Genomic DNA, 24477 nt, shown 5'->3' on the forward strand with positions numbered 1-24477 from the left:
GCGAGGCACTAAACAGTTTACTGGAAGGGGAACTAAGTAGTGACAGATAGAAGACCTCTTCATTGTACCCTTTTCATTCCTTTGAATTCTGAGCCACATTAGCAGAAAGTGTATTCAAAAAACAAAAGTTTTTAAAGTTTATTTTAAGCTTTATGTGCATGGGTGTAGCTCGTCCATTGAAGAACTTCACTGTAGACAAATAGAGGGGACTTCTAAATGTCAGTGTTTAAAAGTCTTCTCTCTGGGTCATCAAGTCTTTTCTGATGAGAATCTTCTAGACCTGTGTCTGGGGAAAGGTGTTGGGGGAGGGTATCCACCTGGCTGACAGTTTTCTTTTTTTTTTCTTTTTTTTTTTAAAACATGTCCCATCACCCCTGCTTTCTGCTGTTTTCACTTGCTCTCCTTTTGTAAGAAACGCCCCTCTTTGCATACTCTTCACATGATTAGTTCCTTCCATTCTCAATCTACCATTGCTATCTACCTGTCTATCTATCTATCTATCTATGCATCTGTTTATTTATGGCTGCATTGGGTCTTCGTTGCTGTGCATGGGCTTTCTCAAGTTGTGGCGAGCAGGGGCCACTCTTCGTTGCAGTGCATGGGTGTCTCATTGAGGTGGCCTCTCTTGTTGCGGAGCACAGGCTCCAGGCGCGCAGGCTCAGTAGTTGTGGCTCATGGGCTTAGTTGCTCTGAGGCATGTGGGATCTTCCCGGACCAGGGCTCGAACCTGTGTCCCCTGCATTGGCAGGCGGATTCTCAACCACTGCGCCACCAGGGAAGTCCCTGACAGTTTTCTTGAATGAGGGTGGAAGGAAGGCTGAAAATCCCACCGTTCAGAATGCAGATTTTCAGCCAGGGACCTCAACCCTCTCCCAACTACACATACAACCGACCTGTCGGCCTCTAGCACCTGCTTCTCAAACTATCTGTGTTGAAGGACCAGTTATTAATCTCCCAATCTGTCAGGAGCCACACATAGTCCTACTGCACATGATAGTACATGTGACCCACCATACGTGACCCACAGTAGGGGGTCAAACATCCAAACTGGCCTGTATCCTGTTCAGCAAGAAGCCACTGAGCATACACCTGAATGTCGAGGCAATTTCAGATTTCTATAAAAATTCTAAACACTCTTACTTTTTGTACTTCTGTATCTTCTTGGGGCTAGTAACAAAGCCCGTGGACCTAAACCAGTTCACAACCACACTCTGAGAGTGCTGCTCTAGAAAAGAACAAATCTCTAGACTGTTGCCTTGAGGAGGAGCTGCCACCAGGCTTGCGGGGCCGAGGGGGGGAATCTGGAGGGTGCAACTGCTCTGTAAATGGGCTTTCGGGCCATCCCCCACCTCAGCTCTGCACTTCGCTCCCACACGCCTTGGTACCCTGTTTCCAAATCTAGTGCCTTCCTGAACTGCTCAGGTCCCTTCTGCAGGCATCACGGCACAGCATCTACTGCTCAGCAGAGTCACGTACGCCTCCTCCTTCGACCTGTTTCTGTTCCCATTCTCTTTGCCCTTGCAGTTTATACTTTTTAAAATACATATATTGTTGTTAAGATGGCAATACTCCCCACATTGATGTACAGATTTAATGAAATCCCTATCAAAATCCCAGCTGATTTCTTTGCAGAGTTGATACTAAAATTCATATAGAATTTCAAGGGACCCAGAATAGCCAAAACCGTCTTGAAAAAAAAAGAACAAGTTTGGAGAACTCACATCTCCCAACTTCAAAACTTACAACAAAGCTACATTGATCAAGTAATCAAGTGTGATAGTGGCCTAAGGATAGACATATGGGTCAGTGGAATAGAACTGAGAGTTCAGAAATAAACCCTCAGCTCTATGATCAACTGATCTTCAACTACGGTGCCAAGACAATTTGATGCGGGGGTGGGTGGGGGAATAGTCTTTTCAGCAAGTGTTGCTGAGACACTAGATATCCACATGCAAAAGAATGAAGTTGAACACCTACCTCACACCATACACAAAAGCTAACTCAAAATGAATCATAGACCTAAATGTAAGAGCTAAAATTTAAAGACTCTTAGAAGAAAATATAAGAGTAAATCTTCATGAGGCAAAGCCTTCTTAGATATGATACCGAAAGCACAAGTAACATAGGGAAAAATAAATTGGACTCATGAAAATTAAAAACTTTTGTGTCTCAAATGACACCATCAAGAAAGTGAAAAAGAGAACCTACACATTGGGAGAAAATATTTGCAGATCATATATCTGATGAGAGACTTCTATGCAGAATATATTTAAAAAAAACTTTTACAATCTATGATAAAAAGACAAATGACTCAAAATTTAAATGAGCAAAGGATCTCAATAGACATTTTCCCTAAGAAGATATACAACAGCACATGAAAAGATACTCAACATCATTAGCCATCAGGGAAATACAAATTTAAACCATAATGAAATAATACTTTATACTCACTGGGAGGGTATTATCAAAAAGACAGATAATAACAAGTGCTGTTAAGGATGTGGAGAAACTGGAACCACACGTACTACTGGTGGGAATGTAAAATGGTGCAGCCACTTTGGAAAACAGTCTGGCGGTTCCTCAAAAAGTTAAACATAGACCATACAACCCAGCAATTCCACTCTTAGGTATATATATTCACGCAATGAACAACTGTCCAAAGCAATGTTATTCATAATAGCTAAAAAGTGGAAACAACTCAAACATCCATCAGTTGAAGAATGGATAAATAAAACGTGGTACATCCATACAATGGACTATTTTTCAACAATGAAAAAGAAATAAAGCATTGATACATGCTACAACGTGAATGAATTTTGAAAACATTATGCTAAGTGAAAGTCACAATGGATCACTTTTGTATGATTCCATTTATATAAGATGTCCAGAATAGGGAAATCTATACAGACAGAAAGTAGCTTAGCGGTTGCCTAGTCTGGGGCCTTGTGGCGGGGAGGAAATGGGTATAGGGTTTCTTTTGGGGATGATGAAAATGTTCTAAGATGGATTGTGGCAATGGTTGCACAACTCTGTGACCATACTAAAAGCTACTGAATCGCACACTCTAAATAGGTGAATCATATGGTATGTCCATGAAGTGGTTGTAACGGAACTGGCCCACCAGGTCTGACTGCAGGTCTCCAGTGCCATCAGCTTTGACTGTGGGCATCTCCAGCATGTCTCACATACAGGGCTTCTCAGTTATCACCACGTTAGGGGATCAAATCCGAAGTCACACATTTGTTCTTAACCTAATGGTACTTTACCAGATTGCTATTGGCTTCATTAGGGGATGTACCTAAAAATGGTGTTTACAGAGTCAGACAAATTAATAAACTGTGCCTGGCTTCACTCTCTTATTACATAGGAAACGGTTTCTTTTATTTTTAAAGAAGAGATCTCTTTTTATTAATAGCAAATAATACAAAGAGCACCTGCCTACTTGCCAGCCTGGGAATGCATTCTTAAATGAGGATACAAACCCAGTTCATTCATTTAATCAACAAATATTTATCGAGCATTCACTATGCACTGGCTACTCTACCAGATTCCGTGAAGGCAATGGTGAACAAATTATAGAGAGGAGAGAGCTAAATAAACAAGCCTTTAGGTCAGTGTCAAAGGACAGGGATCTCCCTGCCAGAGGACTTGGTGCTGTTTTAACTACTGAGACGTTCAGAGAAAGGTCTATCCATCTATTTTTTTCCCTTTGAGAACTCAAGGTTGAGTTTTTAAAATTACATAAATATTAGAATAAGACTAACAGAAATGGAAAAAAGGAAGTCTACAGCAATTCTGCCACCTGGCCCTCCCCCATCAATCTAATTTCAAAACTTTTCTCCACTCCACCCATTTTTTAAAGCTTCCAGCTCCATTTCCCCCAGAGCTTTGTCCACCTTCGCTGCGTGTCTCTCCGAGGACCCAGTTCAAAGGACCTCCTGAGACTCACTGAGAATTTCAGACCCGAAGCGTTGAAGCCTGGTGTCAGCCAGGACTCCCCAGCTGCTCAGGAGCCTGGGGTGGGGGGCAGAGGAGTAAATGTGAATCCCAGCACCAGCTCACTTCTGGGCGCATTCCGCACGACTCAGAAACCACGCAGCAGAGGCCAAAGGAGGGGGGCAGAGGGCCGCCGTGCCCAGCTCTGCAGAGGCAAGTCGCTGCCTTGCAGAAGGTCTGAGGGTCAGAGATGTGCTGTAAAGTCTGGCACGGCCTCGGTTCTCAGGAATGGTGGCTTGCGCTGTGTCTAGGACGCCTACCCTATTCTCAGGGGCTGTGATCCCCCTAAATTTCTAGGAGTCAGCTTTGTTATTCTCATCACTACGGGAGTAGAATTTTTTTAACGTTAAAAGGCTTCTTTTGCAATACGACTACAAAGTAATACATCCTCTTATAGCATCTTTGAAAATTTTCAAAAAAACAACACGAAATCAAAATAATCTATAACCTGACCGCTCAGAAACAACCAGTTAACACTTTCACGTATAGTCTCCCAGTATTTGCTCTATGTGCATAGTATGATAAATTACACATCTTTATGTCCTACTTTGTATCCTAATGAAATTATTCGAACATTACCCATGCCATCATAATACTTATATAAAAGCATTTAAAATAACTAGCATTTAAAAATACTAATATCCCATAGCATGATTATAGCATAATGACTTAACCAATCTGGTATTGTTAGTTACATCTGGTATTCACTATTACAAATAGTACCATCATGAACATTCTTAAAGCTAAATCCTTGCACACATTTCTGATTATTTTCCCAGGATAAATTTCTAAAATGGAACTACTAGGTCAGGCTTTTGAGACCCACTCACAAATTAACTGGGAAGGAAATACTTTTTAAGTTTGTGTTTTATCTGTTTAACATTTCTCTCTTTTTCTACTTATAAAAGAAATACATTCTTGTCAAAAAAAATTTTTTAATTGTAGAAATATATATTAAAAAGGATTTAAATTTCCCTGAATTCTACTGTCCAGAGATAATGCTACTAACAGTTTGGTGTATATCAGGAGCACCTCACATGACACCAAGTGGTTGGACTCAACTGACGGCCACTTTCTAAACGTCTCCCCGCTTTCCCTCGTTCCTCACAAGCCCAGGCTAAGTCATGAGAGAGCTCCTTCTTTGAAGGTTGCCTGTGGCCAGGACTGCGCCATCCACATACTTGGCTCAACCCAAGCTGGCAACACAGACAAGCTGGGGCGGGCACCTCAGCCCCTCTCTGGATCCACCACCGGTCCCCTCCCCAGGAACAGGAGGAGAGGGAAGGGCCACCAGAACGGAGCAGAGGAGACATTCACCTGGTGGACGCAGGTTCTGGCACTCAGCCCCTTGCTGCCCAGGGGCAGTGAGTGAAAGCCCCTGTGATACGGCCAAGTCTGGAATCCTCCTAGGGCACACGGGAATCAGGTCACTGGAAAGTACTATCTGTACGTATCCACACACACATGGGGTTCACAGCCGCGGGCTCACACACAGCACCTGGATTCTGTCCACCAAGCTCCCTACCACTCCCCCCCATCTACCAACATGCTCGTTTCTCAACAGAAAACTTATCTTCAGATACTTGTGAGATATGTTTATATATGAGAGACTAACTTGTCTCTGGAGGGAACCTCCCACCTAAACAAAAGAGCCCAGAGTCACAAAGAAAAACCCTACTGGTGATCATAAAAGGTCTCTTATGCTGGAAGGTTCAATATTATACTAGAAGCGCAGCCAGGCAAAAGCCTTCGGGCCCTCGGGCCTGTAACAGTCCAACATCCCTGCAGACCAGCCTCACCCCAGTGCATCCTCGCCTTCCATTCAGAGTTCCCTCCACTTCTCCTGCTACAGTTCCTATGCCATCTCCTAGTGCTAATTGCTGCTGGTAATTCCAACTAGGAAATGCCCCTTCCTCCTCTATGACATCTTCTTGGCCAACGACAAGGAGTGGGAATTGCACTTGGCCCTATTCTGCTTCAAGGTACAATTTTTTGGAGACTTTTTCGATTCATCATATGTATAAAACATCTCCTTGACTTTATGTAATATGAATAATGTACACTGCCTTTATTCCTTGATGTGTCTGACCTATTTTCACTTGTCCATTCCTTATAACTGGTAAGTCTGTCAGTGTCAATGTGTTACCATGTTCTCGGTACAACCCTTAGTATCCCTGTCAACAAAAAAGAAGCCGGTCTGTAACAGAGCATATGGTAACAGTAGCAATTCTAAGGGTCATTGAGCAGTTACCATCTGCCAGGTGCTGTTGAGAGTCCTTTAAGTGCATTAACCCATTTAGTCCTCACAGCAACCCTATCAGGAAGGCATTATTATTTTCATTTCACCTGTAAGAAAATCGAGGCACAGAGAGGTTAACTGTCTCGCCCAAGGTCACACAGGTGGTAGCACCAGACAGTACTCAAGAGCTCACCACCTCTAACTGCTAACATTTTAGTGTATAGCAGTCCACTTTTTACCTGTGTATGTAAACAATTTTGTTTTATTTTAGAAAATTGGGATAATAGATATACTTAATAGGTGTTGTGTGTTTTTTTGTTCAGGATATAAGTTTGTGATATTTGTCTTTTACTTTTAAGAAGTTCTTCATGTGGCAGAAAAGTTTAACATTTTGATATCTATTCATTTTTTTCTTTGTGATTTCTGCCACATGAAGTCACAGGTATTTTTTTTTTTTTTAATGTTTGAAAAAATCCTTCCCCATTAAAGGGTTTGAAATGTTTGAAAAAATCCTTCCCCATTAAAGGGTCATTATCTTGTCTTCTGGTTTTATTGTTTCTTTTTTACCTTTAGCAATATGAGCTATTTGAAATTTATTCGATGAATAATGTATCCCTTTCCCTGGGGTAAGTTTTGATATTTCCTTAAGATCTGTTGACTGATCTGTTTATTTAATAGATGTTCTTTTGTAGGGCAAGTCTTCCCTCTTCAGTTTTTTTTTCTAAGTGTTTTAACATTTTGCCAAAATGCCTTAATATTTTGCCAAATGAACAATAGAATTATTACGTCAAGTTGGCTTGGCAATAAACCTAACAAGTTATTCTGAGGAGAGTTGATATATTTAAGATACTCAGATTTCTAATTTTTTCCATTAAAAAAATCATCTCCTACCATATTTGTAACATCTTTATCAATTGTCCTTTTGTCTACTTGTATTTTCTTTTTGTTTTTTCTTGATTACATTTACAGAGAATGGTTTATTATACTTTTTTTTTTTTTTTTTGGCCATGCTGCGCAGCTTGCAGGATCTTAGTTCCCCGACCAGAGACTGAACCTGGGCCACAGCAGTGATAGTGCCAAGTCCTAACCACTGGACCACCAGGGAATTCCCAATATACTCTTCTTTCAAAAAACAAAAATCAATCCCAGAGGTTTATATACTAAATCTATTGACGCTACGCTCTGTAATGTCACAAATTTCTGGAATCATCTTAATTTTGTTCTTTTTTTCTATTTTCCTTATGTGTGTTTAACTGTTCTTTTCATAACTTTTCTGAGGTGAATTTCAGTTTGCTTATTTTCATCATTTCTTATACTGGCAGCATTTACCTTTAATACAATTTTGACTACATTCCATAATATGTTCTGATTCTCATAATTAGCTAAAGAGTCTGTAAATGATTTTTGTTTTTAAAAAGAAGGAAGTTTTATTCAGGGAGATACACACTCCGCAGACAGAGTGTGGGCCATCTCAGAAGGCAAGAGAGGCTGTAATGATTTTTTTTAAACAGCATTTTTGGAATATAATTTACATACCATCAAATTCACCTGTTTACAGTGTGCAGTTTAGAGAGCTGTACAACCAGCACCAGAAGCTAATCTTAGAACATTTCTGTTAGCCTAAAAGAAACCCTGTACCTGCTGTCATTTACCTCTCACTCCTCCCTCCGCCCGACCCTGGCAACTACTGCTCTACTTTCTATCTCAATAGATTTGCCTATTCCCGACATTTCATATAAATGCAAAGATGTAATACGTGGTCTTTTATGTCTGGCTTCTTACACTTAGCATGTTTTCAAGGTTCATCATGTCATGGCCTGTATCAGAACTCCATTCCTTTTTATGGCCAAATAACATTCCACTGTATGTAGATTCTACATCTGATTTATCTGTTCCCTGACTGATGGATATCTGGGTTGTTTCTGCTACAGCTATTATGAATACAGTGCTGCTATGAACATTCATGTACAAGTTTTCATGTGGACAAATGTTTTCATTTCTCTCGGGGGGACATCTAGGAGTGGAATTGCTGGGTTATATGGTAACTCTCTGTTTAGCCTTTGGAGAACTGCCAAGCAGTCCGAGGTGGTTCCAGCAGTTTACATTCCCACGAGCGATGAGAGTTCCAGTTTCTGCACATCCTCATCAACTGTTGGCATTTCAATCATTTTTACTGTAGCCATTCTAGTGGGTGTGAAGTGGTGTCTCACTGATTTGCAGTGATAACTTATGATGACTAATTATGTTGAGCATCTTTTCATGTACTTATCAGCTGTTCATGTAGCTTTTAAAGAAAACGGTCATTTTAAATTAGGGTTTTTGTCTTCTTATTTATTGGGTTGTAAGAGTTCTTTATATATGCTGGATATTAACCCCTTATCAGATATATGATTTGTAAATATTTTCTCCCATTCCGTGAGTTCTCTTTTCATTTTCTTGAGGGTGTCATTTGAAACACACAAACAAAAAAAATTTTTAATGCTTCATTTATGTATTTATTTATTTATTTTGGCCACGCTGTGAGGCATTTGGGATCTTAGTTCCCCGACCAGGGACTGAACCCATGCCCCCTGCAGTGGAAGCGTGGAGTCCTAACCACTGGACCACCAGGGAATTCCCAAAAGTTTTTAATTTTGATGAAGTCCAATTAATTTTTCTCTTATCACTTATGTTTTGGTGTCGTTTCTAAAAAAAACACCGTCTAACCCAAGGTCACAAAGATTTACTCCTATATTTTCTTCTAAGTGTTTTATAGTTTTAATTCTTTAATTTAGGTCTATATTCTATTTTGAGTTAATTTCTGTATATGATGTGAGACCGGGGTCCAAGTTCAGCCTTTTGCATATAGATATCCAGTTGAGATGTGCTCTAAGTGTAAAATACACACTGAATTCTACAGACTTAGAATTACTAATATGCTTAAAGGAATAAAGAAGAAGATTGAAAGGATAGAGGAAGAACAGAGACTATCAAAATAAACTTGAAATATTAACAAACTAACAAAACAGAGTTTCTAGAAATGGTGAAAAAAGCCAAAAAGCTGAATACCTCAAGCAATGATAGTAATTATCATTGGTAGTAACATCTCTGGCATGATTCCACAGGTACTGCACTATTTTACATATATTTTCCCTTTTCATCTGCACAGCAGTCCAGTGAGGCACGGACCATTATTTGTCCCCATCTTCAGGAAACTAAGGCTTAGGGAACCCAGCTGGTCCAAGGTCACCAAGCGGGCAACTAGGAAAGCCAGGCCTGACCCCACTCTGAGTTCAAAGTCCACATTTTTATCTGTTATAGATTCTTGCAAGAATGCAACAAGAATGCAAACAAGATACGCATTTTGGCTACAGCCTGGCCTAGATTTTAGACAGAGGGATGAGCAGAGCAGGAGTGAGGGGTGACTTGGCCAAAATGGGGGATCTCTCTGCTCAAAACTGACAGCTCATTTCACAGAGTACACCTGCTGTTAGCTGGTTCCCGCTCTCAGAAAGCTCTCCCGTTAAAATGACACCCAGGCCCTGCCCCCACGAAGCCTGGCAGCGCCCCCAGCCCAGCCGCACCATGAGATAAGACACGCGGAGGGACCTGGGGAAAGAGGCCAGCCTGGTGACGCCCGACTGCTCCTTCCATGACGTCCGTCCACAGCAGACACCATCCCTCCAGGGACTCAGGGCTCAGCCCAGAGCCCTCTGGTTTAAGACCAGCCCTACGGAGCTCCGATAAGCGCTGCCCTTCCAGAGGCTTCTGCAATCAGAATTGCCCCCGACCCTCTGGCCAAGGCAGCAGATGAGCCAGCCTTCAGTCCTGGGCAGGGGGCTCTCAGCAGCTGCGGCTGGGAGAGAGCAGGGACTGTTGCATCAGGAGAGTCAGCCCTCACACGGCAGACGTGAGCGGGGCTGGTGTGGTGAACGTGCAGCGCTATTTCTGCCCCAGCGGAGTGCTGTCAGCAGGCAGGAGGTGAGGGGTGACGCTGCAGGGAGTTGTGAAATCTAGGTGCAGTGCCACTGGGACCTTGCTGAGGGCTGGGGCCCCATCAGCCTGTAGGACGTAAAGCTGCCTCCGCTGTTGGTTCACAAAAACCATGGGAAGGAGCGGGGCCCTGACAACCCTGACATCCAGGCAAGAGCCAGAGGACCCGGGGACCATCACACCACCCCCATGGTCTGGATCGTGATGCACAATTTGCCACCTGCTCGGAAGTGGTATTGCCCTGGGTGGTGGACTCTGGCCCGTGACAGGCTTCTAGATGCCCTGGCGCAGTGACCCTGCTAGACTGTTGTCATCGGCACCAGGCAAATAGGTGCCCCTCGCCTGATGCAGAGCCGCGCTCCTGGAAAGCCGTTCATGAGCTGAATCCTATAGGGCTGCACTGCTGCAGGCGAGATTCCAGACTGTGGGTTCAACCAGAAACCCAGGGGTCATCCTTACCCCTCCCTTTCCCACACCCTCCGCCTCCATCATTCAGCAGCTCCCCCCATTCCACTTCCATCCCCACCACCCCGCCCTGTCTCCCGGACTCCTGACTCTGCCCTCCCATCCAACCTGGTGCTGCCTCCGTGGTGATCCTTCTAAAATGTAAGGAGGGCTTCCCTGGTGGCGCAGTGGTTAAGAATCCACCTGCCAATGCAGGGGACACAGGTTCGAGCCCTGGTCCGGGAAGATCCCTCATGCCATGGAGCAACTAAACCCGTGCGCCACAACTACTGAGCCTGTGCTCTAGAGCCCATGAGCCACAACTACTGAGAAATTTTAAGTAAGATTCAGTCATCAACACCAGGTTAAGCTCCTGTAGATACTCTTGGAATGACCACAGTTTGCATTTAACGTCTGGCATGGAATCGTAAAGGAATGAGGTTTTCATATTTTACTGTTTTTAGCACACCTAGGTCAAATCTTCACTGTACCCTACAATTAGTTATTTCAACCATTTTTTTCATCAACCACTTTTTACTCTATAATAACTATAGTTGCCTTGCCTAGTTGTTACCTATTTTCTCTGTGCTCATCTAAAATAAAGCATGACAGAAAAAAAAAAAAAGACGTGTTAGTTGTCAAAAATTGAAATTGAGAAAATATATAATTTAGAAAGGGAAAGTCCTTACTGTGAGATAAATTCCTTCCATATTTTATACTATGCTTACACTAATGCACTGTAGTATAAAATAGATACTCTGAATATTTCGTTTAGTTTTTACCAATATAAGATCATATCTTATAAACAGCTCATACAGCTCAATATCAAAAAAACAACCCAATCAAAAAATGGGGGACTTCCCTGGTGGTCCAGTGGCTAAGACTCCGCGCTCCCAACGCAGGGGGCCTGGGTTCGATCCCTGGTCAGGGAACTAGATCCCACATGCTGCAACTAAGAGTTCGCATGCCGGAACTAAGACCCGGCACAGCCAAATAAATATATAAATAAAAATATAAAAAAAAAAAAAAATGGGCAGAAGACCTAAACAGACATTTCTCCAAAGAAGACGTACAGATGGCCAACAGGCACATGAAAAGATGCTCAACATCGCTATTTATTAGAAAAATGCAAATCAAAACTACAATGAGGTATTACCTCATACCTGTTAGAATGGCCATCATCAAAAAGACAAGAAATAACAAGTGTTGGTGAGAATGTGGAGAAAAGAGAACCCTCCAACACTGTTGGTGGAAATGTAAGTTGGTGCAGCCACTATGGAAAACAGTATAGCGCTTCCTTAAAAAACTAAAAATAGAGCTACCATATGATCCAGCAATCCCACTGCTGGGCATATATCCAGAAAAGAGGAAAACTCTAATTTGCGAAGATAGATGCACCCCAGTGTTCACTGCAGCACTATTTACAATAGCCAAGACATGGAAGCAACCCAAATGTCCATCGACAGATGACTGGATAAAGGAGACGTGGTATATAGGTGTGTATGTATACACACACACACACACACACACACACACAATGTAATACTACTCATACATAAAAAGAATGAAATAATGCCATTTGCAGCAACATGGATGGACCTAGAGATGATCACACTAAGTGAAGTAAGCCAGACAAAGACAAATATCATATGATATAACTTATAGGTGGAATCTAAAATATGATACAAATGAACTTATTTACAAAAGAGAAATAGACTCACAGACACTGAGAACAAACTTATGATTACCAAAGGGGGGGGATAAATTAGGAATTTGGGATTAACATATACACACTACTATATATAAACAACAAGGACCTACTGTATAGCACAAGGAACTATACTCAATGTCTTGTAATAACCTATAATGGCAAAGAATTTGAAAAAGAATGTGTGAGTGTATATATATTTGTCTGAATCACTTTGCTGTACACCTGAAACTAACACAACACTGTAAATCAACCATACTTCAATTGAAAATATCATATTATATTCATAATGACTTTTCCCCTTTAAATACATTTCATATTACATTGTATATATCTTCCCACATCTATGCATGGGATCCCACATCTACCTCAATCTTTTTAAACTTTTTTTTTTCTTAATACATTTATTTATTTATTTATTTATTTTTGGCTGTGTTGGGTCTTTGCTGCTGCGCGCGGGCTTTCTCTAGTTGCAGTGAGCGGGGGCTACTGTTCTTTGCAGTGCACAGGCTTCTCATTGTGGTGGCTTCTCTTGTTGCTGAGCATGGGCTCTAGGCACATGGGCTCAGTAGTTGTGGCTCGTGGGCTCCAGAGCACAGGCTCAGTAGTTGTGGAGCACGGGCTTAGTTGCTCTGTGGCATGTGGGATCTTCCCAGACCAGGGCTCGAACCCATGTCCCCTACATTGGCAGGTGGATTCTTAACCACTGCGCCACCAGGGAAGTCCTACCTCAATCTTTTTAAAGACATACATAGTATTTCATTGTGTGGATGTAGTCTGATTTATTTAGCTAACGTGTCATGGGTTAGAAGTTGGGTCATTTCCAATTTTATTGCATTCCCAACAATGATGCAGTGAATATCTTGTCTTTTTGCACTTTGGGGAACATTTTCTGTGGGAGAAACTCCTAGCAGTGGACTTATTAGGTAAATGGATAAGAATATTTTAAATTTTAATAGATAATTGCCAAATTGTCCTTCAAAAAAAGATTGTAGTAAATTTGGGTAATTTGGGTAATAATTTATATTCCTACCAAGTGTGTGAAAATGCTTGTTTATCCACATTCACCAACACTGAGAATGATCAGTCTCTTAAATCTTTGCCAATCTAAAAGGACACACCACACACACACACACACACACACACACACACACACACACGATATAGCTATTTATGATTATTCTTCAGTGCTTGTTTGTCCATATTCTCTATTTTTCTATTGGGTTCTCTTTAAATACCTCTGTGTAAAGCAAGGAAATCAGTCCTTTGTCCTATGTGTTGCAATTTTTCCTCACTTGTCTTTGTCCTCTGACATTTTACGTTGTGTGGCAGTGTGGGGAGTGGCTACAGCACAGAATCTGAAGGCAGACTACTAGGTAATCCTCGTTTGTCTCTAATTTACCAGCTCAGTGACCAAGATTCAGTTACTTAACCTCGGGTTCACGGGTTTTTATGAGAATGAAATGAGTTAAATGTGTAGAAAGGGTCCGGCACAGTGCTTAGCATGAAAAAAGTGCTATGGGGGTATATGCTGTTGTTATTATTATCTTGTATTCAAATAGCTTTCATTCTTATGCAATCAAATTCACTGATCCTTTATGACTTCTGGATTTCACGTCATGCTTAGAAAGGCTTTCCTCAATCTAAGATTAGAAAAATATCCACCAAGCGTGCCATTTAAAGGAGTCTGTGGGGGAGTCCATCTGCAAAAGGGATCTCCCCTCCCCAGCCCTCCCCCGCTGTGCTCCTTCTAAGTTAACTCGGGATGGTTTTAAAGGGGATGCCTGCCTGTGTTTCCGTCATGTGCAAGGACCAGGGAAGGGAGAAGGCACAGTGCTTTGGGAAATGGATGACAGCAGCTGTCGTTTCATATCTAAAGGGTGGGCCTGGGAAGGTCACCCCTGCTTCATTAACTAAACCACTTCTGCTTGTCCATAAGTGGCAGCCTCATGCCAGGTTTCTGACCCTAAAGGAATTCACAGTCCAACAAGAGGACAGACTAGTCATCAGACGGAAGGTGTCACTGAAGGTCTCGTGGGGTGAAAACATCCCTGATGGGAGGAGACGTACAGGGCGGCGGCGAGGAGGGGTGCAGAGGACGTTCCCAACACAGGGACAGGATGTTCCATCAAGGCTCTGCAAACACACGCCAGACCCTCCCGCTACCTCTGCCCGCGGCCCCGGGGTGTGGTGCTGGAAGGAGGTGGTGAGGTGGAGACCAGCCAGAGGCCAGAGCAAGGAGCCGAGACTAAGACAGGAAATCTGGCTTCTCTCTCAGTTCCAGGACTTAACTAGTCAGATGGTCTTAAGGAAGTGACTTCACTCCTCTGCGCTCATTCGCTCATCCTTAAAATGCAGCCTCAGCTTGTGTCCTTAGGCAGCTGTGCAAATTCTATACGATTACACATGTGCAAACATTCTGTCCTGTACAACGTAAATATCTGAGACCCTCGGGCACTTTCTGCTGCTAAGTGGTGACTGCAGTTGTTCCCGCCTGGGGGCTTCACTGTGGGTTAGGCCGCTGCTTTCCCTGGGGCTCTGCCCTGCTCCCTGAAGTGAGGCAGCTTCACAGGGACCCAGGCCTCCATGTTTGCACCCCTTCCTGGTCGCCTGCGTCTCCACCCCTGACTCTCCTAGTCCTGTTGTTGACCCAGATCAGGGCTCTACTCCAGCACCCTTTAACCCTGACAAAGCTCCCACACAGGAAGGGCTGAGCCTCCTCCCCGGACAGGTTTCGGTAGCAGGATTAGAAATTGCTCGCAGGCACTTTTGGCCTTGTTTTCCCCAGACGCTAGTGTGGGCCCTCTCCATCCCTGGCAGTTCCACCATCTGCTCAGATTAAGGGTGAAAGGGCAGCGAGCATCCGGACCTCAACTCCTCTCCACACCACTAGAGCCCAGCCAACAGCGTCCTCCAGTGGGCGGCAGTGGTTGTCTCAGGAGAGCAGAGTCCTGGAGGTCTGAAGACCACTGCGGAGGGCAGACCCCGAGCCTGGCACCCACAGTCCAGTGCGTAGGGCTCCTCTGCGGGAAGGGCGCTTGGTGGGAGTTCGGAAATCTGGGTTCCGGTTTCAGCACTGGCTGGTCGTGTGACCTTGGACGGGTCCCTTGCCCTCTCTGGTTCTCGGTTTCCTCTTCGGTAAAAAAGAGGGTCGGGCACAGGGCTGAAACTGATGCCCTGCTGGCAGACAGGAGTGTGCACGGTTGGTTTGGGGCTGAACACCTTAAAGTGAGGCCGGCATTTCCCATGAGAAGAATTTCCTGCCGCTTCCACTATGGAAGGCATCTGTGTTCGTGTTCTTTGCTGCTCCCCAGTCCTGGCGCTTGGGAAAGGAGCTAGGAGCCTCTGGCCTTTTTGACACCATTATCTATTTAAGAGAGGCAGAAAACGCCACTGGCCACCAACAGGAAGAGCTAAGTACAGAACCAGATCTGGCAGGTTATCTCACCTCTGGAGGCCAACCTTAACCCGAGATGCAGTGAAGAGTCACTGGGTTTCCCAAGGGCGGTGGTCCTCTTGGCGACAGAAATCCTTAAGCCTTTTCCCCTGCACTTACTAGCAGACTGGGCTGGCTTCAAGGGGCCTGCTCAGAAGGGCCAGCACTGAGAAATGGCCCGTGCTTGGTTTAATGCCATTACCATCTTGAAATTCTTCATATTTTTTTTTTCTTTTTCTTTTTTCCGCTGCCATGCGGGATGCAGGATCTTAGTTCCTCGACCAGGGATCAAACCCGTGCCCCCTGGATTGGGAATGTTAAGTCTTAACCACTGGACTGCCAGGGTAGTCCCTCTTAATACATTTTGAACTAGGGGCCCTCAGGTTCATTTTGTACTGGACCTGCAAAGTATTATATCAACACCCACTTTGAAACCTTCACCAGTCTCTCCAGTAGGGTACTGGTTCCCAAGGCAGGACTCTGTGATCTCCAGAGGAAGGACATCCTGAAGGATTCTTCTAGGCCCTCAAGATCAGCTGAGACGGCATTCAAGTCCACAAATTCTCCTCCAACCTCCCCAAGTGGGTGGTCTCCTGTTTCCCGCTTCCTTTGTCTCTCTCACATGGCACCCACCTCTTTCTGTAACTCATCCCAGACTCCTCACCCCTAGGCCGTGCCCTCTGTACTCTGACTTCCTCAAAATAAAGGATGCTCGATAAACGTTTGTTGACTGAGGAAAGCAAACAGAGCTATCTTCTCAGAACAGGGTACAGGGCAGTGCACACAGTGGGTGCTCAGTCAATGCTGCTGACTCACGCACAGAGCAGGCTGGGGCATTGCACCACATGGCCGTGCCTGTCCTCAGCCAAGGCATCACATGGACCATCATTCTCTCCCCTTCCGACCTGGTGAGGAAGGAAGGAAGGATAGGCCAGGGTTTCCTGGTGCGCAGGTGGAAGGACTATTCCCTCCCCACCCCTGGGGTTCCAGTGCCAAAATGCCCTGCAGGAAATGGTATTAAGACCCCCCGACACTTGCAAAGCCCTTTAAAGTTTAAAACCCACTTTCATTAACTTTCTCCTCAAACAGTCTTGCAAGTCAAGATGAATACTCCAAATACCAACTGTGGGTTGTTGTTCTAACATTTTTTCTTTCACTGAGTATATTCCTGGAGGAAAAGTTAGGAAATGCAGATAAAGCCCAAAGAACAAGGACACCTCAAATCCTAGGGCCTAGAGATGACACTGTTAACATTTTAGTCCGTATCTCATGAGATTTATCTCTGCACATAATACATACCTGTCAAACAGGATAACACTGTCACTGCTTTGTAATCTTACTATTCCCAGTTTTACAGGAGGCTAACAGAGGTCGCAGGTCATACAGCTGCTAGGGGCAGTGCTGGGGCCTGACGCTGGTGTCCTGACTCTGATGCTGGTGTCTGTATCCCTGAACCCGGCTGCTACCCAGACTCCACAGGGGCCGGAGGGGCTGATGGCCATGGGAACGGAGCCCCAGCCAAGAAGGGTTTGCTCGGACTGGGCTTCAGGGAAAACATGCCGAAACTGCCTGCGTGTCCCACAGCTCAGCACGGGCGGGGCCGGGCCAGGCCCGGTGGCTCAGAGTTCCCTCCTCTGCAAATCTGGACTTTGCCTGGCAGTCAACAGTCACAGGGATACGGGGTCAGCTGTCAGGCAGGGGCCCAGAGGGAGCAGGTGTCAGGTGGCAGGACCGGGCCACACAGCACTGACCCTAGAGAGCAACTGGATATCTGTTTGGTGGCCTTGGAGGGCTCGTCTCTTTGTATTTTTAGAAAAAGTGAGGGCACAGCAGTGACCCAGCAACTGCCTCGCTGCCTGGGCAACGCCCTGGGCGGTGGAAAGGGGCTTCCAGCCTGGGTCCAGGCTGGTGGCTAAGGGCAGGACGGGCCGCCTCCCTTCCTTCTTTCCCTACCCCCTCCCTCCCTCCTTCCTGAGCACACACTACTAGCCAAATACTGAGTTAGGCACTAGAGGAAAGACTTCCTCAGGGCCCTGGCCTTCCATGAAGGTGGCAAAAGAACGAGAGCTGACCAGAGGCTTACAGAACAACAGTGGTTAAGAGCGAGAGCTCTGGCCTCAGACAGACCCAGGTTCAAATCTTGACTCCCCTGTCTCTAGCTGTGTGACCTCAGGCAAGTTGCTTAATCTCTCTGAACCTGCATTTCCCCTCTTAGGGTCTATGAGAAGCAAATGAGATAGTGCATAAACACACTTAGAAGAAGGTCTAGAACCTGGTAAGGGCTGGATAAACGCAGTTATGGAAAGAGAGGCTGTACCTCTGGAAGCATTCTGGAGCTCGGGCTGTCCAGCAGGGTCAGCACCACGGGTGGAGCATTCCAGAGGATGCCGTGGGGCTTGGCTGAGAACGGGCCTGGGGCTTTCACGGCCCTTCAGCCAAAGGTTTGGCAGTCTGGCAGCGGCTCACCCCTTTCACCACACGCTAGCTCCTCACAGTGAAGGAGGGGGCCGGCATCCTCTCCTTTTGCCAAAGAGGAGGCTGGGAAGCAGTGGGGTTGTGGGAGCTGCCCGAGGTCACCAGGGAAAGAAATGGCAGCCGGCTCCAAGCCCAGGGCCACCCATCTGCTGACCTTCATCTCCCCCAGACCCTGGCCCACGACACCAGAGCTGCCGCTCAGGGTGCAGGAGTTGGGGCTGGGAGTTGTGATCCTGAGGCAGGAAGAGGGGTCTGCTGGGCCTGGGGGGAGAGCGGGTGACTCCTGGGACTGCGGCGGGGGGCGGCAGCAATCCTGGCAGGCAGGCTCTGGGCCGAGAGGGCATCTGACTCAGGGCTGGCCGACCCTGAGGGCTGTTTGCACCTGGCTTTGCTATCTGGGACCCAGTGCCCTGGGGACGCCTCACCATCTTGATCCCACCCACCTGGAGCGGCAGCTGGGCTTCTTCCAGTGAAAACAACAGCATCCCCCGTCCTCTGTGCCCGCCTGTCTATGCCCGGCCCCTGGCAGTGCCGACCCCAGGGACAGTGGACACACATGCACACACACATGCACACACGTGCACACGCGCTGAGGCTGTGATGCCGCACGGAGGGCCGCGTCAGGAGTGGACGCGCCTATGGAAGACAGGCACTTCCGGCACCCCCAGAGGGCTCCATGTAAGAGGTCCAGCCCGGGAGCACAGCTCAAGTGGTCCTCCCTCCTCAGCCCCTGGTGAATGAATACAGGGGTGCCAGAGCCATCGCTGTCTCATTCGGCTCGCCAGGCTAGGTGCCGGGCTCTGGGATACAGCCATGAGCAAGACAGATAAAGTCCTTGTTTCCGTAAAGCTTATCTACGGGGGTGGGACTGAAAAGGTCTTTTTATCTCCCTTATGCTTCCCCCTTTATGCACTTGATGCTCGGCTAATCCTTGTCGTTTTAGGGGATATGGGGAACAGGGGTGTCGGGAAGGCGGGGATCTCGTGGTATCCTCGCTGCCCAGCACACGCTAGGAGCGGAGAACACATAGGACGTTGGCAGGTCTGCGCACGGTTGGGTGGGGTGGGAAATTCACCACCTTCCCTTTTCCCATCTCCGTGACAGATATGATCTCCCGATGAGGTCTGCTCCCCTGGACTGAAGCCAGGGACTGCCGGCGCAACTCTCACTGCTTCTCATTCTAATTGCCTGAGGTTCCAAGGAAATAACGCTCGCCTTTTGCAAACATATCCTCTAGTGGGAACATACGAAACTCATATGCACTGTCGTGTGGAATGTTGATATTTTGCTTTATGATGAATTGTTCCGGGAGTCGTTTTCACTTACCCATGTGTAGGCTTCCTATCTGGACACAGGTTCCACCGCAAAATCTAAGGTTCTACAAAACCAAGAAAGGCTCAGTAAATGTTTGAGTGAAGACATGAAGAGGGTCTAAGGATAAACGTGTCAGGACCTGTAAACAGGCACGCGGTGGGCATGACCCGGCACTGGGGACGGGAGCTGCTGGCGTGTGCGGCTGGGGCCAAACGAATAAATTGGTTTTATTCGCCATTCAGTGGGGAGATCTGGAGAGATGCCCTCTGCATCCTTCAGGTCTGGAGAGATGCCCTCTGCATCCTTCAGGGTCCACCTCTGAGGGGTTTCAGGACCTACGCTTCCAGGGACTAAAGACTGTAGTGCTTAAGGACACAGGCTGTTTGGAACTTCCCTGGTGGTCCAGTGGTTAAGACTCTGTGCTTCCACTGTGGGGGCTTCAGGTTTGATCCCTGGTTGGGGAACTAAGATCCTATATGCTGTGTGGCACGGCCAGAAAAAAATAAAAAAGGACACAGGCTCCAGAGCCTGCCTGGGTTCAAATCCCAACTCTAATTTCAACAGCTGGGTGATCCTGGGCAAAAGTACTGAACTGTTCTGAGCCTCGACTTTCTCATCTGTAAAACAGGTGTTGTTAAAAGAACTCAGTGACAGTCGATGGAAGTGTCTAGCACGGAGCTTAGAAGATGGTAAGCATGTGAGGCGTTGGTGACGAGCTCAGTGTGGCAGTGCGATGTAGCCAATGGCCCTCCCGCTTGAGGTGCATCAGACTCCCCTGAAGGCTTGTTAAAACATAGAGGGCTGGGTACCACCCCGAGTTTCTGATTCAGCAGGTCTAGGGTAGAATCTGAGAATCTGCATTTCCAACAAGTTCCCAGGTGATGCTGCAGTTGCTGCTTTAGGGACCGCACTTTGAGAACCACTGGTCTAGAGAAGGGAGAACTCAGGCGTAGGATGTGGGAGCTGGGACCATCCCTCAGTGTCTGGTGACTTTGGGCAGTTAATCTCTTTGAGCCTCAATGTCTTTGCTTGTAAAATGGGACTCTTAATACCCACTTCATAGGAATTCCCTGGTGGTCCAGTGGTTAGGACTCTGGGCTTTCACTGCTAAGGGCCCCGGTTCAATTCCTGGTCAGGGAACTAAGATCCTGCAAGTTTCTCAGTGTGGCAAAAAAAAAAAAAAAAAAACCCAAACAAAGAAAAAAAACCAACTTCATGGGGTCGTGCCTGGCATACAGCATTCTCAGTATTTAGTTATTATTGTTTGAATTTTGGCTCAGTTTGTTGGCCCTTGAAGGATGGGTAGGATTACCAAGAGCAGAGATGGGTCAGGCGGGCTTGGGGGATGCTGCTGAGAGCCCCAAAGCCCGGAGCAAAGCGCCGGATGGATCTGGAAGCCCCAGAGCAATGTGCTAATTCGGAAAGAACTTGTTTTCCAATTCTATGGAAGTTTCTATGTGGCAAATCCACAATTAACTTTGGACCCTGACCCAGATGGCTGACAAGGTGACCTCTCGCAGGGGAGGTGGAAAATGCTGCCTAAGAAAAAGGAAGCAGGCCCCACAGGGTTCCTATCACAGCCCCCGCGCCTTCCCGCCCCTGCCTGCCCACTCTGCTCCCGCATGTCCACAGCCCCCTTTTGTCAGAGAGAAAGCCTGTCACCTCTGGACTCACAGGGGGATCAAAATCCCTGGGGCCCCTGGCCAGGCCGGGCTGCCCCAGGGCCCACACAGTGTCGTGGGCCCCCTGGAGGATGAGGAGGCGTTGCACACCTTCCCAGGGTGGCCTCTGCAGGGCCTGAGCCCTGAGCGCCGGCTGCAACCGTGTGCACCTGGGGCAGGGCTGGCGCCTTGCAAGACTGCGCCCAGGGCTCAGAGGAGATTTCTGGGCCAGTTTGGTGTTATGACGGGAACAGCACGCGGACACACCACCCGCGGTGTATCAGAGCCTGTTGACGTTTAAGGGACCCACTGCTCTTGGCACAGGAACGCTGCAGGCTGAGTGCCTCAGGGGTCCGGGCCTTGGCAGGCTTTGGCCTGAAGACCAGTGGCAGCAGCCGGCCTGAGTCACTGGTTCCCTGAGGCAGGATACCCGGGGAAATGGGCTATCCCTGGACCAGGGGCACAGATTCACTGTCCAAACAGCACGCCCCTCACCCAGCAGTCCTTGGGCCTAAAATCCCACCCTCAGAGATCCATTCTTTGGTCTTTTTCAAAAAAACTCTTTGAAGTAACTCTTTCACATAAAATATTCAATGCTGTGATCGTTTACTGTGCATTTAATGTGGGCAAATCACTGAGCCTGGCGCCGTGGAGACCCAGGAATATGGAAGATGGATTCCCCACGGGAAAGCAGGTGGCCGGAGGGGCCACCTGGAGGGCTCCGAACACAGCCCACGGTCTAGACGGGAGGGCCGGCCTCCCAAGGGGCACAGGGAAGAAAGGCCTTTAGCCCTGGAGGGAGCAGGGGCAGGTGGAAGGCCGGGGTGTGTTCAGGGAACAGTCAGTCATGTGGTGCGGCCCAGTAAGGAGGGGCAGACCTTGGCCCCTCCAGGGAGGGCAGCGGAGCGGGACACCGGCTGGAGATGCAGGTGGAAGCCGGCCGGGGGGCTCTGCACAGCAGAGACCTTGGGGACCCAGTGTAGGGGGGCTTGTCTGAGAATTTCCCTCCTTGAGAGATGGGCCTGGAGCAGCTTGAAGGGGAGCGTCCCCCAGGTGGGCGAGGAGACAGGTTCTCGGATGGGTAGAGAAGGGTTTCAAAGACCAGGGGTGCTGCTGAGAAGACAAACCTTCGGAAGGTGGGCCGGGTCGGGCTGAGTCAGCACCCAGGCCTTAAATGCCTCCAGGCCCACAGGTGGGAGTGTGGTCCTGAGTAGGAGGGCCTTCTCTCTCACCTCATCCTTGTTCTAAGGCTGCACAGCTTTCAAAGCACATTCACCCACATTACCTCACTGATCTTTTTAACGGCACTTTGGGCTAAACAGGGCATATTATTCCCATTTCACACATGGAGAAGCTAAGGCCTAGGTGAGGTGAAGTTATAAATTCTGCTTTATATAAACCACTGGCCTTTTGGGGTGCATATTCGTTTCTGTTTTATTTATTTATTTATTTATTATTTATTTTTAGATAGTTCAAACATTTACATGAGTCAAAATTCAAAATGTCCGGATGAAAGTTTCTCTGTCAACCCTATTCTTCCAGCTGCCAGGATCACCTCTCACCAGTTTGAACTCAAGCCTTTTGACTATGGGTGTAGGGCCCTTTCTGCCGCAGTGGGGCAGGGGCCCAGGACACAGGCCCCCTGTAGATTCAGGAAAGCCCAACATAAGTGCCACCCCAGGAGGGGTGTTATACCTCCTCTGAGCAAGTGTCCATTTGGTCTTCTTTCATCTGAGGCCACATAAGTCTATCTTTAGAGCCTAAACTCCTTGGAGGCAGGGAGTCTATCTTCAACTTCTGGGAGGTCACAGAGTAGGGGTTCAAGTTAGAGGCTCTGGCATATAGAGAACTGGGATAAAGACTGTGCTGTGGGACAAGTTACTTAGGCTCTCTGAGCCTCTGTTTTTTCAACTACGATAAGGATGCCCTCACCAACTTCGCAGGGCTGTGTGGGGACTGGATAAGATGACTTATGTCCCGTGTTTAGCCGTGCGTCAGGCGCAAGGTCTGTAATCTGTAAGTGGGAACTGCCATCATTCCCAGTGTTCTGGGGCCTGCGTGTGTCTGCAGTATGACAGACCTGGGCACCCTCTCACACTTAATCCTGACAGAGAATCGGGGATCTCAGGCACCTCATCAAAGGCAAATCGGCACAGTAGGTCACTCAAATCCATGTATCTGAACCAATCGCTCACTCTTCCTGGGCTGGGATCTGCCCTTCCCTCTTGTGAAACCAGCCCTCCAAAGGCGGGCTCTTCACTGTCTCCTTTCAGGTGGCTTTTCTGGGTAGTCAGGCATTTTGACAGAGGGGACGACAGCCCACGGCTCCTCTGGGCCTATTTTGTCTAATGCCCTGAGTTTGAGCTGATACACGGGGAAGCTGCCATATGGCTTTTCTCAGGGCTGACAGGAATGACTCACTGGAGGGTCACCCCTGCCCTGGAGCTGCCGAGGGCAAGTGAGTCATGGCCTCTGCCTCTCGGAAGCCATGTCCTCGGCCCCTGAGACTCCAGGCAGAGGAGGGGGCTTCCCCGCTCCTAGATCACTCTGGGTTGGAAGGGAGCCAAGAAATCATTTATCCCACCTCCCTCATCTCGCAGATAAGAAAGGGAACCTGGTGATGAGAACAGGCACACAGCCAGCTTGTTGCAGGAGCGGGATTTGTACCTGCCGTGACCTCTGTGGTTCCCCCTGGGCTGCTGTAGATCCCCACCTCTGGGCCTTCCAACCACAGCGCCCTCACTCCTGCCTCGGGCTCCAGGTCCTAAACACTCTGAGCAGTGGATCCCGTGGCTTTTTGGTAGGACAGTTACTTACCCCTTTGGAAGAACATCCCTGGAATCTTGTTTCCAAGAAAGGGCACAATGATCTGTTGGAGCTGGTGTTCCCACAGACCTTAGGGTCAATAAACAATATAAAATTGTGTTTATTTTTCTGTTAAAAGAGGCATTCCTTTCCTATCCAACTCAAGTTTTGTCAAGAAACAAAAATATAGGCCAGCAAGGATTAAGGGATAAGTAATTGTCTGGCAGAACAATGGAGCAATCCATGACTTCAAGGGATGGAATCCACACCAGCCTTGGGAGCTGGGACTTGGCAAGCAAGCCAGAGCCAGAGCCCAGGAACAGGGAAGTCTGAGCGGGATGGAGGGCAGGGCAAGGAAAAGGGAGGGAAACGGCTGTGCTAGGGCAAGGCCCGGGGGGGGGTGGGGGGGTGGGGGGGTGGGGGGGGA

At 47.2% G+C, this 24477-nt stretch overlaps 1 protein-coding gene across 1 annotated transcript in view; it reads right to left on the reverse strand.

Moving 5' to 3' along the window:
* Positions 1–24477, reverse strand: part of LOC137775191 (uncharacterized) — a 111648-nt gene that overhangs the window by 84789 nt on the left and 2382 nt on the right. Inside the window, exons 3-4 of the mRNA XM_068560859.1 lie at positions 24063–24140; positions 19597–19648 (exon numbers count right to left, since the gene is read on the reverse strand). Coding sequence (XP_068416960.1) covers positions 19597–19648; positions 24063–24140 — 130 coding nt within the window. The remainder of the gene's footprint in view (positions 1–19596; positions 19649–24062; positions 24141–24477) is intronic.

The sequence above is a fragment of the Eschrichtius robustus genome, chromosome 13, assembly GCF_028021215.1.
Source record: "Eschrichtius robustus isolate mEscRob2 chromosome 13, mEscRob2.pri, whole genome shotgun sequence".
In the NCBI taxonomy this organism is placed as follows: domain Eukaryota; kingdom Metazoa; phylum Chordata; class Mammalia; order Artiodactyla; family Eschrichtiidae; genus Eschrichtius; species Eschrichtius robustus.